At 25.0% G+C, this 17,808-nt stretch overlaps 1 protein-coding gene across 1 annotated transcript in view; it reads left to right on the plus strand.

The window, feature by feature from the left end:
• LOC117178022 (E3 ubiquitin-protein ligase MYLIP) overlaps nucleotides 1–16,986 on the plus strand; it is a 349,268-nt gene extending 332,282 nt beyond the window's left edge. Inside the window, exons 4-7 of the mRNA XM_033369216.1 lie at nucleotides 3,070–3,239; nucleotides 5,855–6,071; nucleotides 9,553–9,750; nucleotides 16,166–16,986. Coding sequence (XP_033225107.1) covers nucleotides 3,070–3,239; nucleotides 5,855–6,071; nucleotides 9,553–9,750; nucleotides 16,166–16,495 — 915 coding nt within the window. The 3' untranslated portion in view covers nucleotides 16,496–16,986. The remainder of the gene's footprint in view (nucleotides 1–3,069; nucleotides 3,240–5,854; nucleotides 6,072–9,552; nucleotides 9,751–16,165) is intronic.
• The last annotated feature ends 822 nt before the right edge of the window (nucleotides 16,987–17,808 follow it).

Genomic DNA, 17,808 nt, shown 5'->3' on the forward strand with positions numbered 1-17,808 from the left:
GCTCCAAGGAGATTATGTTGAAAAATAAAAAAAAATTTACCCAAAAAAAATTGTTTTTATACTTCATTCTAAGGACTTATTGAACTACCCTCGTAGCTACAGAATCCGAATAAAAATTCACTTCATCCATTTTACTCCCACAAGTTTATTTTATAGGGTCTCAAAAAACCCATAATATAAATGAGATTGTAGCTGTTTCTTTTAGTAAAACTTTTTTGTAATATTTATTTATAATTTCTCAGCTAAAGCGAAGCAAATATCAATTAAATTTAAAATAAAGAAATGTATAAACCATTTATTATTATTTATAGTAATATTCTATGAGAGCAATGCCTGAAATTTGAATCCGAGAATACCACTAGGCAGTTTTTTTCTTATTTCTCCAAAAATAATTTAACTAGTAATCGGCAAAGTTTAACATCAGAATCTAATGAAATTATTAACCTGGTCGACAAAATAACATCAATACTCTAATATAATGCAAGGAAGTTGCAGTTTTTCGGCAATTTGCAACTTTTTGTCCACTTTTCACTTAGGGTAAGCTAATAATTTTTGCAATTTAGCAAAAATAGTTGTTTAAATAAATTCTTATTGTATATAAATGTCTTCTTCTATATTAAGGTTAGATAGTTGCGTTTTTAAATGATTTTTTTATCTCTTTGTTCAATTTTCACTTAGTAAGGTAATAACTGATGTGAGTAAACAAGCGGAATTGTTTAATAATTTATCAATGTTCTTAACTATCCTCTCTTAGATAATTACTAGAAATTAGGGATTATTTCTAAAAAAAATTTAACAACTTTGCTTTGGCAAATGTTTGGTTGAAAGTTGTTTTTGTGTAAGACTTCAACTGCTTGATTAAAAATTTGTATTTTTGGCTGAATTCAACTGTTTTTTATTTAAAATCTTGTTTTGCTGAAACATCAACTATTATATATTTCATTGAGGATTCAGCTATTCTGTTGAATTTAGCTTTTTGTGATTGAAATTTTTTTTAGTTTAAATGTCAACTATTTAGTTAAAAGTTGAACTAATTTGTTGAAAATTTTAAGTTCTCTTGGTCGAAGATTAAAATAATAGTTGAAATTTTTTTGTTTTTTGGAAAATTCGTCCTTTTGAGAGGGTAGAGATTTTCTTTTTTTCTATCGAAACTACTTTTAAAGTTGAACTACTATTTAAAACAATATTTTTTGTTTGCTTAGATAAATAATTTTGGTTTAAAGGACATTATTTGGTTGAAACTTTCGTTTTTTTTTGTTGTTCAAAATTATTCTTTTTCACTTAAAATTTAACTATTTCATGATTGGTTGAAAACTTTAACTTTTTTAGTTGAGTGTAACTATTTGGTTAAAAATTCATGTAATTTGTTGAAAATGCGTCTTTTGGTAGAAAATTAATCTTTTTAGTTAAAAATTCGTAAAGTTGAATTTCTTCAGATTCTGCATTTTCATTCAAAAATGGCATTAAAATATTTTAGTTATGTGGAATTTTATCATTTTAAATCTAAATGGTTCAAAACCTCCGTAAATAATAGTTATTCAATTTTAAGTTTAAAGCGTTGAAAATGGAATAAATAAAAAATTTGACGCGATTAAAAAAAATATTTTAGAATTCTGTCAATCTCTTTTTTTGAAAGCATATCCTATGTTCAAAATGTTGGTTACCGTTTAGAGACCGCTCAGCTTTTGCTTGTTCACGCCTGAGTGCTCGTTTAAATGACAAGGGGAGACCCCGCGCAGCTACTGTTACATCCACCTGCGGCGCGACGACAATTCTCGGAAGGGCTATAGAAGGGAGTGCGATTAAAGGGTCTCAGTGCATTTTAATTATTTCGTTCCGGGTGCAAGCTTCGATTTTTATTACTAATTTGAAATAAAAATATAAATAACTTTACGAAATAATTGAGAGAGCTGTAACTAGGTTTTTTTGCATCCGCTGCGAATCGGTCATTTTGGGCCTGGAGCTGCGGTCTGAAAGACCGCACGGCTATGCGGCTGTGATTCGTACTCGGGGTTACACCCATGAAGCTCAGAGTTATTTGTGTGTCATATCTTGCGTTTTAAATACCTTCAAACAAATTGAAACAGAAATATAAACTTTTGACGCTGTCGTGGACGTGCGGTCTTACGGACCGTGTAAAGCCGGGAGAGTGGGGTGACTTATGTCTCAGAAGCATGGTGCGGTCTGTGAGACCGCACGTCCATACTGCAAGGTTAAAATCCGTAGAAATTCCTTAAAATCTAATGATTTCTATTAAAGTCCGTTAGAAAATATAATGCCGTTAAACTGCAAAATTTTAAATTCTGAATTTTTGAAATATTTAAAGTTTAAATTTAGCTCGCTGAAATTTTAACGGTTCACAAGGCTTTCTATTTCAAATAATTCACGCTCAAACTGTTTAGTTCCGAATGTTTGATTTATAATTTGTCATTTTAAATGAAAAGTGAAATATTGCTAATTATCGAAATAAAAGTATTTTCTTTAATCAAAAAATTTCAAATTGAATTGGTTGAAAGTTGAATATTTTTTATTGATACAATATTTGAATATGGTTTGAAATTGAATAAGAGCGTTTAATTATTAATATAGCTATTAATTTAAAATTATTTTAAGATTAAGAATAGTTTATAAAGTTCAAGTGCTGAAGCTTTTTGATGGAAAAACTTCAGTTTTTAACGTTAAAATCGATAACTTACTTAATTTTGAACATATTCAGAATCGTTCTGTAAAATTAATTATTCTTCAATTTTCAATAATCGAACTACAGTTCAATGTAATTTATTATGCAATAGAAAAAATTCTTGGCAAAAGTGTAATTTTTTTTTAAAACTATATTTCCTTGTAGTTTCTTTTTTCTCATTGTTGATATATTTATAACAAGGTCAGCAGAAAGAAAAAGGTCTCTCTGCTTACAAATGTCCGCGATGTACATTTGATCATATGATTTGCTTATAGAATTAATTAATAACATTCGTTCTGAAATTTTAATGGCCAATATTATCTTAACGATGAAAGTAAGAAATTCCAGAGCAGTTACGGTTCTCATAATTGATAAGAATTATTTTCCAGGGCATGAAAACATCGACTGCTGAATATTGGTTGCTGAAAGAAGTTTCTAATTTGGATACATTTGGTCAAGAAATGTTTCACAGTAAATTCGGACATAATGGAATTTCTATGATCGGTGTTGGACCTCACGGAATTACAGTTTATCGCAGTCAGGAAGAAGAGACCCAAAAGTGAGTATTTTGAATCTCATTTAGATACACAGAACGAATAAATACTTTAATATGTAGATTAATCAAATTTTTATTTAAACAAATATTTTAATTGTCAATTTTTTTAGTGTATATAAGCAAGGTGTCTACATTGAAAAACTTGAAAACCTCTCATTCTCCTTGATTTATTCATGAGTTCCTTTAATTGGATTTTTATTATTCTTTGCTAATAAAATCTTGATTTGATTGAAATCCGAAGATCTCTCAAAGATTTCAAGGATTTCAAACGATTTCGCAAAAATTTCAGAAAGATTTCAAAGATTTTTTTTAATTTTCGAAAGATTTTATAAGAATTTCAAACATTTCACAAAGATTACAAGCATCTTAAAATAATTTAAGGTATATGAAAAATTTTAAAAAAATTTAAAAAGTCGTGTAAATCATATTTCAAAGATATCATAAAGTTTCAAAACGTTTGAGAAAATTTCAAATGATTTCGCAAAAATTTCAGAAAGATTTGAAAAGCTTTTAAAGGATTTTACAATAATTTAAAATATTACAAAATATATCGCAGAGATGCAAAAAATTTAAGGAATAAAGTATTTAAAGGATTTAAGAAGGTTTCAAAAGATTTCAATGTTTTCAAAAAGTTTCAAAAGCTTTTAAAAGATTTCAAATTATTAGCCATAAACTTCAGAAAGAATTCATAGATTTAAAAAAGTTTTCAAAAGATATCACAAAGATTACAAGGGTTTCAAAGATTTCAAACATCTCAGAAAGATTTAGTTTTAAAATATTTTTAAAGATTTCAAAAAGGCATATGCATGAGATTTAAAACATTTCAAAAGATTTCAAACGATTTCAAAAGTTTTCAAACGATTTAAAAAGAGTTCACAAAAATTTCAAGTATTACAAACGATTTCGCAAAAATTCAAAAAATTTCACAAAGGTGCAGTACTTAAAATTTCAAACATTCTAAAGATTTTAACGGGTTTTGAAAGGGTTTTTAAGATTTCAGAAAAATTTCAATTTTGTCAAAAGGTTTCAAAAGATTTTAGAAGATTTCAAAAGATTTCGTACGAATTTTAGAAAGGTTTCAAAGATTTAAAAAATCCAAATATTTCACAAAGATTTCAAGTATTTCATAGATTCTAAACATCTCACAATGGTTTAAAAGATTAAAAAAATTCAAGTGATTTAATAAAGGCTTTATACATCAGATTTTAAAGATTCCCAAAAATTTTGAACGACATTAAAAGGTTTCACAGGATTTTCGAAGGTTTCAAAATATTTCAAAAGATTTCTGAAGATTTCACAAAGCAGTGCATCAGATTCAAAAAATTTCAAAGGTTTCAAACGATTTCAAAAGGTTTTCGAAAGATTTCAGAAAGTATCTAAAACTTTCAAAAGATTTCACAAATATTTCAAGAACTTCAAATACTTCACAAATATTTCAAAGATTACAAAAGATTTCACAAAGATTTAAAAGATTTTCCAAAGGCATGTGCATCAGATTTAAAAATTGTCAAAAGATTTTAAACGATTTCAAAAGTTTCAGAAATATATCAAAAATTTGAAAAAGTTCCAAAAGATATAAAAATATTTCGTAAATATTCAGAAAATTTCGCAAAAAAGATCTGCGTCAGATTTCAAAGATTCTGAAGATTTTAAAGTATTTCAAAATGTTTCAAAAGTTTTCAGAAGATTGCACAATATTTCAAAAGGTTTCAAAATGTTTTAGAAGATTTTAAAAGTTATCAAGATTTTCAAAAGGTTTCACAAAGATTGCAAGTATTTCAAAGATTCAAATGATTTCACAAAGGTGTGGAACATCAAATTTCAAAGATTTCAATGATTCCAGAATTTTCTAAAGTTTTCAAACAATTTTTAAAAGATATCAAAGATTTGAAAAGGTTTCACAAGATAGAAGCTTTAAAAGCTTTTTCTAGAAGCTTTTAAAAGACTTCTAAAAGATTTCGTGGACTTCAAAGAGTTCACAAAGATTTCAAAACATTTAAAGGATTTTAAAGATTTCACATTGATTTTAAAATAAATTACGTACAATTTTGTAGTGAATTGCAAATTTTATTTTGAATCTTATTTTTTATTTTGAAGTATTTAATAAAATGCATGTGTATAGAAATTGTCGGCCAACAAAAATTACGCTGAAAACCTGGAGAAACTTGCTTCATTGACCTGAAAAATCTGGAAAAGACCTTTAAATTTGTGCCTACGAATCATTAAACATCCCGTTAACGACCGTAATTCAAATTTAAAAAATATTTTAATAAATAAAGTCAAAGAGATTATATTTTTAAACATAATCATATAATTAGTTTATACAGCTGGCACTAGTGGCAGCACCTCTCAGAGCATAGTTCTACGACATTTGTGCCGTGATTATAAAATTTATTTAAAATCAACGAAGAAAATAATTTTTGCTTACTAAAAAAACGAAATTTAAAACCTGAAAATTCGGGAAGCAAAATTGTTTTTCAATTTTATATATATAATAAAAAATGTTCGTTAGCTAAAAATGAGAATTTTTTATTCAAAATTCTGCGTGAATGATTAAGAATTTATTAAATTAAGAGTTTTTTAAATAATGATTTACAATTATTTTTTTTTCTTTTTAGCATACCCTACACGGCTATACAAAGCGCTACTTCTCAGAGACGGATGTTTCATCTAGTCTATCTTTCTCTCGACGGCGGAGAAACTTCATTGGATTTTAAGCTCGATTCGAGTCAATCCGCGAGTGGATTGTACAGAGCAATTACAGAAAAACACGCATTTTACAGCTGTGAGACCGTCAGAAGTGCCGTTACTGCACAATTTATTAGAGACTTAAAGGTAATACAATTTAACCATTGTTAAGTAATTAGAAACGGAAAGAAACATAGTCAACTATCTGTCTATTTGGGAGCCCAAAAGAATAGGTGTTTTTGAATTTTTCAAATTTTACCCAAATTAAAGCTCTTGATATGAAGAATAGAGATAAGGAATAAAATTTTCTTTGTTATAATTTCCTTTTTTTTAATCAGTTATTAAAAACGGTAAAATAAGAACAATGAGGAAATTTTAGTTATTCAGACCGCTATTATAAAAGCTTCTATTTTAGTCCAATTTTCTGCGGGAATAACTCAAATTGAAGATTTTGGCATGTATAATATTAAATATGTTATTTTACATGTTTAGCTTTATTTATATAATTGTTTAACAAAGTAAAAGTCCGATTTTCAACCTGGAAGGATCAAATTGCAGATCTTTGCTTGTAGAATAGAGATATAAAAAATAATATTTGATATGCAACTTTTTTTTTTATTAATTGTTAAAAGAAATTAAAATAAGAAAAATTATGAAAATTTTATTATGTAGACCCCTATTCTGGAAGTTTTTCTTTCAGTAAGATTTTCTGTGGGGATGATTCAAATTGAAGATCTTGTCTTGTAGAATAGAGATAAGGAATAAAGTTTCATATGCAAATTTTTTTAAATTAATGGTTAAACAAAAGTGAAAAAAGAAAAATTGGGTCATTCAGACCCCTGTGTTGGAAGATCTTCTTTTAGTCCAATTTTTTACGAGGATTTGTGGAATTCAGATCAAAAATAAAATTTGCTATTACATTTTTTTTATGTCAGTTGTTACATATTAAGAAAAATGAGGAAAATTTGGTTTCTTAGACCTCTGCTCTGAAAGCTTTTTGTTTATTTAAGTTTAATTTATGAAATTTTGTTCACTTCGTGGAATTTTGTGAAACTTTGAACAAATTTGCTGGGATTTGGTACTGCCTGGTCAAGGCCACCTAAATTTTTGCTAGTAAAGAATGAATTTAAACTATTTATACCAAGTGAAAGAAAAACAAAATGTTGAATTTCGAAATGCACCAATAATACACATTTTTTCAGTTTAAATATTCTTTCGGTACTTTAAAAACCTTTTTTTCTATCATTTACCTTAAAATTTTAGAGCTTGTGAATTAAAATCAATTTCGGTGCAATTCTGCGGTTTAAACATCCTTTTTTCGATTAGCTTTTCTATTTTATGTAGTTTTTAATTTCAGAAAATAAAATTAACGACAGGCAAAACTGTAAAAACTTTTTTTTTGTATTTCGAAATTCAAGTTTTTTTTCATGTCACCCGGCATAAAATTGTTTATTTTATTCTCCATGGAGAATATTCTTTTTATATTGCAAAAGAGATTCTGTGCATATTTATCCAGGGAAAAATGTTTAGGGCCATTTCAAACATCAAACAAAATTTTTTTAAATAAAATAAAATGTACTGCAAAATTTTTTTTTCAAAAAAAAACCAGGGGGTGGCGTTTGCAAAATTCAAAGTCACGGAAAACCGGGAAATCAGGAAAAAAGTCAGGGAAAAATTTTGCATCTTGCAAAAGTCAGGGAATTTCTACAACACATGAGGTTAAATGTTGAATGGTCAGGGAAAATTAAAAATTTGACAGGGAAAAACTAGGTAATTCTTTTTAACGATTATATTTTTTGTTAAAAATATTCTTATTTTGTTAAAAAATCATGCCTTTTCGTTAATAATTCAACCGTTTTGTTAAGAAAATATATATGTTTTTTAGTGAAAAATTCGCTTTTAGTATAAAACTAATCTTCTTGGTTAGAAATATGTATTTTTTGATTAAAAATGCAAATGCTTGTTATAAAATGAACTTTTACGGTTAAAATTCATATTTTTGGGGTGAAAATTTAACTTTTTTTAAATTTCTTTGACTCGAAATTTCACAAATTTGTATGGCCTTTTTTGCTTTCTTGACTGAAAAATTTTTATTTATTTAAAATTCATTTTTTAGTTGGAAAATTCACAATCTTAGTTGAAAATTCATTTCATTTTGTTGAAAATTGAACTTTTGCATTTTTGGTTGAAATGTTTTTTATTGAAAATTCAACTGTTTGTTTGAAAATTTATGTATTTTGTTGAAAATTCGTCTATTTGGTAGAAAATTAATCTTCTTGGATGAAAAATCGTCTTTTTTATTTTAAAATTCACCGCTTTGGTTAGAAATTTCATCGCTATGGTTGAAATATCAACTATTATACTTTTTAGGAGAATACATCTTATTAGGTTGAAAAATCAACCATTTGGTTCAAAATGCAACTTTTGAAAACAAAATCTTTTCGTATATTCTGATATATTTTTATATACATATTAAAATTTTATTTCTTCTAGTCAATTTGATTTATTTTTGATTATTATAATTTTATAGATACTTCTAAAAACTTTAGCAGATCTGAGAGTTGAAAACAGAATTTCAAGAAATATGCATAAAAAATAGTATAATTTAAATATATAAATCTTGAAAATAAATCAAAGACATAGAAGATTTCAGGCTCTTTTATTCTTTAATTTTGGTCAAATACCTATTCAAAAAACAATCTTCAAAATGATAAATAATAATAGAATTTTCTCATTTTCACTGCAATAGATCTTATTTTATTTTATCAAAGGCACAAATTGGATTATTTTCATCTATTAATTTTACGTAAATTGTAAGGAATCGCTGAAAAATCCCAAACAATAAAATTCCCGAAAGTGTAAAATATCCAAATTCGAAAATTGCCAAATGATTAAAATTCTTTATAAGAAAATTCCCAACTTTTTATGATATAAAAGAATTTGAAAATTACCGAATAATAAAATTCCCGACAGAGAATTGCTGAATTATAAAATATCCATACTAGAAAATTACCGAATTTAAACAAATAAAATTTTGTGTAAATATTATTTATTTATTGATAAACAATAATCAAACATTTTTATCAGAAAAAAATTATGGTTAATGTTTAAGGTTTATAAAATTATTCTTTGAATTTAAAATAACAATAGTTGATAAAAATATGTCCTCTTTCAAAAGTAAGTTTTGGAATCAAAGAAATTAGATGAATTTAAAGAATGCCTAAATATATCAAAAGTTATAAAGAAAAATATAGTACTTTTTTCAATAACCTTGAAATATGTTAAAAGCCACGCAAAAATTTGTCTTATAAAAATAAAAAAAGTTATCATAATATTCATAAATTTCTATTTTAGGGTAATTTACCTCGCTAAAATTGTTCACATTTTGAATTTGTTAATGGTTCTGATTTAATTCTTTTTCTAAAATTTAAAATTAACGAATGATAAAATTCTTGTCATTTGAAATTTTCAACCAAAATTAACTAACATTTTTTAAAATAATGAACCTATTTTGAGACTTTCACACATGGAATTATTTCAATTGAGTTGTAGATTTGTTACAAGTATTCAATTTGTACTTTTTCTGCAATTTATTTTCTTTTTCAAATAAAATTGTACCACTTTTCAGGGAACCATCATTTCAATATTTAACGAGGATTCGACCCTGGGTAAGAAATACGTGTTCGACATTCGCAGAACCTGCAGGGAAGTCTACGACAATGCACGTCGCGCGCTTTACTGCGAAACTGCAAACATAGCTTTACCAGATGAAAATGAAATTCTGGAGAGAAATGATTGCAAGGACTGCGAAAATCCAAAATGCAAGGTACAGATATAAGAAAATCTTTACACTTCTTTCAAATAATAAATAAGTTTTTCTAGAAGTAGTTGTTTGTCAGAAATAAAATCAATAAAAAAATATATAAAACCCATTTCAAAAATATGCTTTTAATTTTCTTAAATAAATTACCGTAATTTTATTAAGTTTTAAAATATTTTAATTTTCTTGATATTATTTGAACTGAAATATAATTTTAAATATAAATGGAATTAAATGCTTTTTTCAAAAAAATAGTGTCGGATTTAAAATTGCAGCAATCATATAATATTTCAAAAAATTCCATTCAGAATAAATCAAAATTTAAATTCCTCTTTAAGATTCAATATTAAAAATGTAACTATAAAATTCTTAGAAATGAAGAAAAATTCTTTTTTTAAAACACAAGAATCTAAGGATCAAATTTGGACAGCACAATCTTAAATGTCTCCATAAAAATTGAAAAAACCAAAATATTAATAGAACCAAAAAAGGCAACCACCAAATCCCTTTCCTTTTTTTCTCTCGGCCTTTTTGAATCTTAGTTAAAAAAAAATGTACACAATATTTACTAACTTTTAATTATAATTTATAATAACTCATAATAATTCATGACAATTATTAGTTTTTTAAATATTTATTAATATTTTGTTTGGTAAAACAGTTGCTCTATTGAAATGTAAAGAGTAATTTAAATCTTTTAGTGTTTTATGAAAGAAAAAATTAATAAATTTCAGGGCACTTTGTGTAGACTACTAATTATGTTGTAGATTTTAATGAACATTTTAAATAATTCTGTAAGTTCTTAATATCTTTTATGCTAAAATAGAATGTTAAATTATACATTCTATGTGATATTTAACTTATAAATTGCAGCAAATTTTAGTTGAAACCACTGGGTTTTTGAGTATGTCCCAGATTTCAAAAGGTTACAAAATAATTCAAAAGATTTCAAAATATTTAACAGGATTTTGGACATTTCAAAAAGAGTTTATGGATTTCAAAGACCTAAAAAGGATTTCAAAGATTTGAAAAAGGCGTATAGACAAAATTTCAAAAATATTTCGAATTTTTCGTAAAGATGTTAAAACTTTCAAAAGATTCTGAATATTTTTAATATTTTAAAAAGGAGACAGTACACCAGATGTCAAAGATTTCATAAAATGTCAAAGATTTTAAACGATTTCAAAATGTTTTAGAAGATTTGAAATATTTGAATTATTTTAAATGAATAAAAAAATTTCAAAAAGATTTTACTGATATTACAAAGAATTCATAAGGATTTCAAGAATTTTAAAGATTTAAAAAAGCGTACATTACATCAGATTTGAAAGATTTTAGAAAATTTTAAAAAGTTTAAATAAATTTGAGAAGATTTCAAAAGATTTCAATGATTTCAAACGAACACAAAAAAGACTGAAGCAAGACTTCACAACTCTTTCAAAGATCTCATAAATATTTTTAAATATTTTAAAATATTTTAAAATATTTCAACAAATTTCACAAAGATTTTACCTCAATTTTTAACGATTTTACAAAGATTTCAAGTATTTTTATGAGTTCAAACAAATACAAATAAACCTCAGATTTTAAAGATTTTTCAAAATTTCAAAGATTTTTAACGATTTGAAGTTTGTTTGGAATTCGAAAGAGTTTTACAAAGATTTCGAATATTTCAGAAAGAAGATTTTAAAAGATTTCAAGGATTTCAAATATTTAAAAAGGTTATAGTAAACCAGATTTCTAAAATTTTATTACGTTTCCTAGATTTGAAACGATTTCTCATTTTGGTTGAAGACTTTAAAAGATTTAACAAATATTTTAATGATTTTAAATGAATGCAAAAGACTTCAGAAAAATGTGACAACATTTCAAAGGTTTCATAGAAATTTTAAATTATTTCAAAATTTTCAGAATATTTAAAAACATTTCACATATATTTCAAATATTTCAATGATTTCCGATAAATGGAAAAGGTTTCAGAAAGGTGTTACAAATATTTAAAAAAATTCATAAGGATTTCAAAAGATTTCAATAATTTTAAAGTTTTCAAAAAGGGCACAGTACACCAAATTACAAAATATTAAAAGATTATAAATTAGTTAAGATTTTTTAGAAAATTTCAAAAGATTTTACAAATATTTCAATGTATTTTAGTAATTTCAAAGAAATAGAAAATATTTCACAAGTATTTCAACGAACTAAACAAATGCATAGAGATCTCAAAGACTTAAAAACATTTCAATAAATACGTTTCAATAAATTTGAGAAGATTTCAAAAGATTTTAATGATTTCGAAAGAACACAAAAGTTTTCTTATCAGAAGTGTCCCACTAGTGTTCTATCAGATTTTATCAGAAATGTCCCATTTATTTTTATCAGAAATGATTAATTATTAATATAATATATATTATTTTGTTTGTTAAAATTATTATTGTTAAAAAATTAATAATAATAATTTGAATAAACAAAATAATTGTTTCAGAAGGTTTAAAATTTTTTATTTTATTTATTTTTTTATTCAAAATTGTTTCACTAACTTACTATCAAAATTATTAAACAATTATAATTTTGAGAAAATTATTTAATTAATGAAATTATTAAATTTCGAAATTTATTAAATGAATAATGTTTTACTTTCTAACCCTTCAATATATTCAGGGTGGTCGCTGGACCGAGAAACCGGGAAATGACCAGGAATTTCATGAGACTGGGAAAAACTAGAAACTGACTGTGAATTTATTTCTTTACCCTGTAATTTTACGAATTTTCAGAATAAAAATCAGCCGAAGTTTGATTTCAATAATTTTGTAAATAATTAAAGTGCAGTCTTGAAGTTTAAAAACAATTAAAACTTAAAAGCGTTTGATGTTGGACATTTTTTATAAAAAAAAAAAAGTTTTATTTTATTAACTGTAAATATAAATAAATAAATAATTTTTTAAATGTATCTGTACTTTAAGTATAAAAAAATGAAAAATAATTTATTTGACAAAACGATTCTAAATCCGTTCAAAATTTGAGAATTTCCAGCTTGTAACTGTTTCAATTCGAAAGTCTTAATACGAATTGAAACTTATATAATATCATTTATTCCGTTAATTTTTTAAAAATAACAGTTTTAATGATCCGTCAATAAAATATTTTTAATTCAAAGTCTTATATTAGATTTAATAAATAAGTTTAATAATGTATTATTTTTATTAATTTTTCTTAGCCATTAAAAATTTGTCTGTTCATTTGAGACGAGTAAATAGAAACCAAATATATAAAAGTGAACGATTTGAAATTGAATTGCTTTACATAGAAAGCTTTGAATCTCTAGAATTTCGAAGAGATTTTAAACTTACAACGTTACAATTTTAACTGTTGTATTAACAAAATTTTTAACTTGTAAGTTAAATCGTTAAATTTTGACGTATAATTAACTTATTATTTGTAAAAAAAAGTGGAGTAATTTTAAGAGATATGTAGAAGTTTTGAAAAGATTCAAAACTAATTAAAAACTTGAAATGATTTCAAGTTATTTAAAAGAATTTTGTTTGTTTGAGAACTTCTAAATATATTTTTAATTTAACCGAATTTTTCCTGCAAAGGTTGGAAAATCCTGCAAATTAAAAAAATCCCTTAAAATCTTTCAGTTTCTTTTTTTTATCATTTTGGAAATCTCTTAAAATCTTTTGAAATTTTTTGTTACAATAATTTTTTTTAATGAAAAATCATGTTGAATTTTCCTAGAAATCTTAAGAAAATGTTTTTACTCTTTTAAAGCCTTTCATAATTCTTAAAACGATTCTAAAGTTTTTGTTTGAAATCTGCAAAAATCTACATTTTGTTTTAAAATTGGCTGTGGGCATTTGCACCAAAATTTCGGTACGAATAGTCATATTTTTTCGGGACACAAACTTCCTTTATTTATTTGGAATCTTTTTAAGTTCTTAGTTTAATTTGAATATTTTTTAAATTTCTAAATATCTCTTAAAATTACTCTAATATTCTTACAAATAATAAATGTTCCTATTGTTATTTATAAATTCAAATTTTAAGGATTTTTTTAACTTGAAGGATTTTCTAGAAGTTGTAGGAAAAATTAAATTCATTTTTAAATATATTTAAAAGTTTCGAACAAATTTCAAAAATGATTTTATTTGTGGAAACATTGAAAACCAAAAAATTTTAAATCACTTAAAGCTTTTTAAGGGTGCTTAAACTATTTGAAACGAAAATAATATAACTTCCAAATTAAAAACTGTTAAGTTAAAAAAATAATGTTTTTAGATTTGTAATGTGTCTAGCTTTTATTTTATCAACTGTAAATATAAATAAATAAATTATTTAAAAATGGATCTATACTTTAAGTATAGGAATCTGAACAATAATTGATTCGACCAAACAATTCTAGATCCGTTCAAAATTTGAGAATTTCCAGATTGTAACTGTTTTAATCCGAAAGTCTTAATAAGAATTGAAATTAATACATCATTTATTCCAATAATTTTATTTTTAAATAAAAATTTTCATGATTTATCAATAATATATTTGTAATTCAGAGTTTCAAGTCTTCTTTTATATTATTTTTTATATTAAATTTAATAAATAAATTTATTAATATATTATTTCTATTATTTTTTTAGCTATTAAAAAATGTAAACGTGCGTTTTACTATTTTCAACTTAATAATAATTCCATAATAATATAGTCGTAATGAAAGGTTTTTATTAAATTTAAAATATTGTGTGTAAAGTATGTAATTTTTATTCCATTTAATTGGAAATTTCTTAATGTAGAAAAAGAATAGGTATTTAGTATTTAGCAATATTTCACTGTTCATTTAAGACGAGTCAATTAAAACCAAATATTTAAAAGAAAACAATTTGAAACTCAATTGTTTTTCACAGAAAGCTTTAAATATTTCGATTTTCGAAGAACTTTTAAACTTTTAACGTTACAATTTTAATTGTTCTATTTAAAAAGTGTTTAATTTATAAGTGAAATTTTTAAATTTTGAGCATAAATAACAATTGAACTCTTATTATTTGTTGACAAAATTTAAGTAATTTTAAGAGATATTTAGAAGTTTTAAAAAGATTCAAAATTAATTAAAATCTTGAAATTATTTCAAGTAATTTAAACGTAGTCTGTTAAAATTTTTTTCAGAACTTCTAAATATATTTTAAAATTGATCGAAATTTTCCCACAATTTTTAAAAATCCAGCAAATTAAAAAAAATCCTTATAATCTTCCATGTTCTTCTTTAATCATTTTTGAAATATCTTGAAATCTTCTTAAACTTGCTGTTGCAATTATTTTTCAAAGTGAAAAATCATTTTCAATTTTCCTAAGAATTTTAAGAACTTTTTCATTCTTTTGAAGTCTCACAATTCTTACAAAAATTCTAAATATTTTGTTTTAAATTTGCAAAAATCTACATTTTATTTTAAATTTGGCTGCAAGTATTTGAAATTATTTCAAGTTCTAAATTTAATTCGAATCTTTTTTAAACTTCTAAATATCTCTTAAAATTACTATAATATTTTTACAAATAAAAAGTGTTCTATTGTTATTTATAAATTCAAATGTATTTTTTTTTTAATTTGCAGGATTTTCTCAAAGTTATAGAAAAAATTCAATTAGTTTTGAAATATATTTAAAAGTTCCGAACAAAATTCTAAAATTATTTTAAATTTGGAAAAATTTAAAACCACTTCTAGATTTCTCAAGATTTTGAAATAAAATTTTAAAGCCTTTCAAGGATGCCTAGACTATTTAAAATTAAAATAATTTCACTTCCAATAACAGAAACGTTAAGTTAAAAAAATTATTTTTTAAATTTTTAATGCGTCTAGCTTAAAATTCTTTAATTTGGAACATTGAAAATGTTAACGTGGATTTATATTTTTGAAATTTATTTTGAATCTTTAAACTCCATAATTTATAAAAGTTCTAAATTTTGCAGTTTATCTGCATTTCATTTAAAATTATTCAATTGAAAAGTGTTAGTACCTTCCATTTCATACGTGTAAATTATTCAGCATTTGAATACACAATTTTGGAATTAAAAAACTTTCAAAAATCAATTCTAAAACTTTATTTATAATTACAAAATAATTACATTTCAAGTTCTACTAAACAATATTTATATAACAGCATTACATAATTTAGTTTTCTGATCAAATCTGATAGAAAATGACAAAAATTCGCGCGGGGCAGATTTTGGAAAGGATCCGGAAAATATGGAAAGCTTCGGAAAGGAAGTTCTATAAGAAATTTGTAGCAGGGTCTACTTAAAAAAGAGATAAATGGGCTTCGCCCTGGACTCATTTTATACAGAATTTCGAGAGCAATCATTCCTTTAAAGATAAATTTTTTTACCCCTAGCATAATTAAAATTAAATTTCTTCAATGAATAGGTTATTTTTTTCAGGAATCGCGCGAGTGTCTGGCGAGGCTTTTAGATGCGATGCTTTGTCGCATTTGCATGGACCGCAGTTTAGACACGGCATTATTTCCTTGCGGACACGCAGTGGCCTGTTTGGATTGCGCGAGGCGCTGCGAACGATGCCCTCTTTGCCGAGCCGACATCGACCACTGCCGGACAATTTATCTTCCCCTGGAGTTGACAAACGTCGACAAACACAGTTCAAAATTTCCATCAGAAAGCAGCGAAACACCATTCGTTCCAAAACCCTTGACGGAAGTCATCGACGGGAGGATCCTCACCAACGAGATCAGCGTCAACAACACGATTATTTGAGAGCGCCAGACCGGGCGAAAATTCAGCGCCGTCGAGAGAATTGTCAGGATTTTTACGTGCCGAATCGAAAAGGTTTATTAGGAAGAATTTCAGTTTTAACGTTCAATTTTATTTGGTAATTATTCTTAATTTTTCGATTCAACATTACTTAACGTCTTTAAAATCGGCGACTTTGAAACGCAGTGTAAATAAGATTAAGTTATTAAGTCCAGTTAAAAAAAAAAAACTCAAATTGGTTCGCTTTTCTTCTAGTGATACGAAGGAAAAGATTTAATCTTTCTGAAATTGTTTTAGATTAAAATTAAAATTATTCTGGACATTTTTATGTTATTCAATACAAAAAGGGGCAATTCACGACTCGTCCTCAAACAGTCTGACCCTTGTGTGCGTCCGTGGTGACGATCACATTAACCACGAACGATAAATTATATTTTTGAACTTCCTAATCCGAAATATGCACAGAAAATAAATAAATTACTTACTCCTTATTTTTGGATGCGTGGTTAAAATTTATCTCATACGTTAGATATTTTTACGTCTGTAAATTACTAATAAACAAAAATTGAACAGTTCGGTAGGCAGTAAAAAGATTTATTCGAAAGATGAACTACTTGATTAAAAATTCACTTTTTTAGTTAAAGATTCATCCTTTTTTTTTAAACAAATTTCTTTGCTTAAAAATTAAACTATTTGGTTGCAAATGTATGTACTTTGTTGAAAATTCATCTGTTTCGGTAGAAATTTATTCTTTTTAAATCAAAATTCAACGGTTTGGTTGCAAAATAATCTGTTTTATAGTTCAGGATTGAACTGTTTTTTTTAATTCGTATTTTTTATTGAAATCAACTATTATAAATTAAAAATGTTAATCTTTTTTGGTTAAAAATTAATTCTTTCAACTGGAAATTTAACTCTTCGATTTTTTGTTACAAAATTTATATATTTTAATTGAAATTTCAAGTATTTGGCTTGAAATTGATTTGTTTTCTTAAAAAATCGTTGAAAATTCGATTTTTTTTTTTGCTAAAAATTAATGTTTTTACTGAAAAATAAAAAATTTGAATGAAATTTTAACTAGTTGAAAATTAACTTTTAACTCGTGTTTTTGGTTGAAAATTCAACTGTTTTGTAGAAAACTTATCTTGCTAGCTGGAAAATAAAAAAATTTAGTAGAAAACTTAGCTTTTTGGCAGAAAATTAAAATCATTTTGTAGAAAATGGATTTTAAAAAAATTAATTTCGTTTAATAAAAATGTAACTATTTAATTTTTTGTTATAAATTGATCTTCCGTAGTTTAAAAATTTAACTATTT

The sequence above is a fragment of the Belonocnema kinseyi genome, chromosome 8 (assembly GCF_010883055.1).
Source record: "Belonocnema kinseyi isolate 2016_QV_RU_SX_M_011 chromosome 8, B_treatae_v1, whole genome shotgun sequence".
Lineage (NCBI taxonomy): Eukaryota > Metazoa > Arthropoda > Insecta > Hymenoptera > Cynipidae > Belonocnema > Belonocnema kinseyi.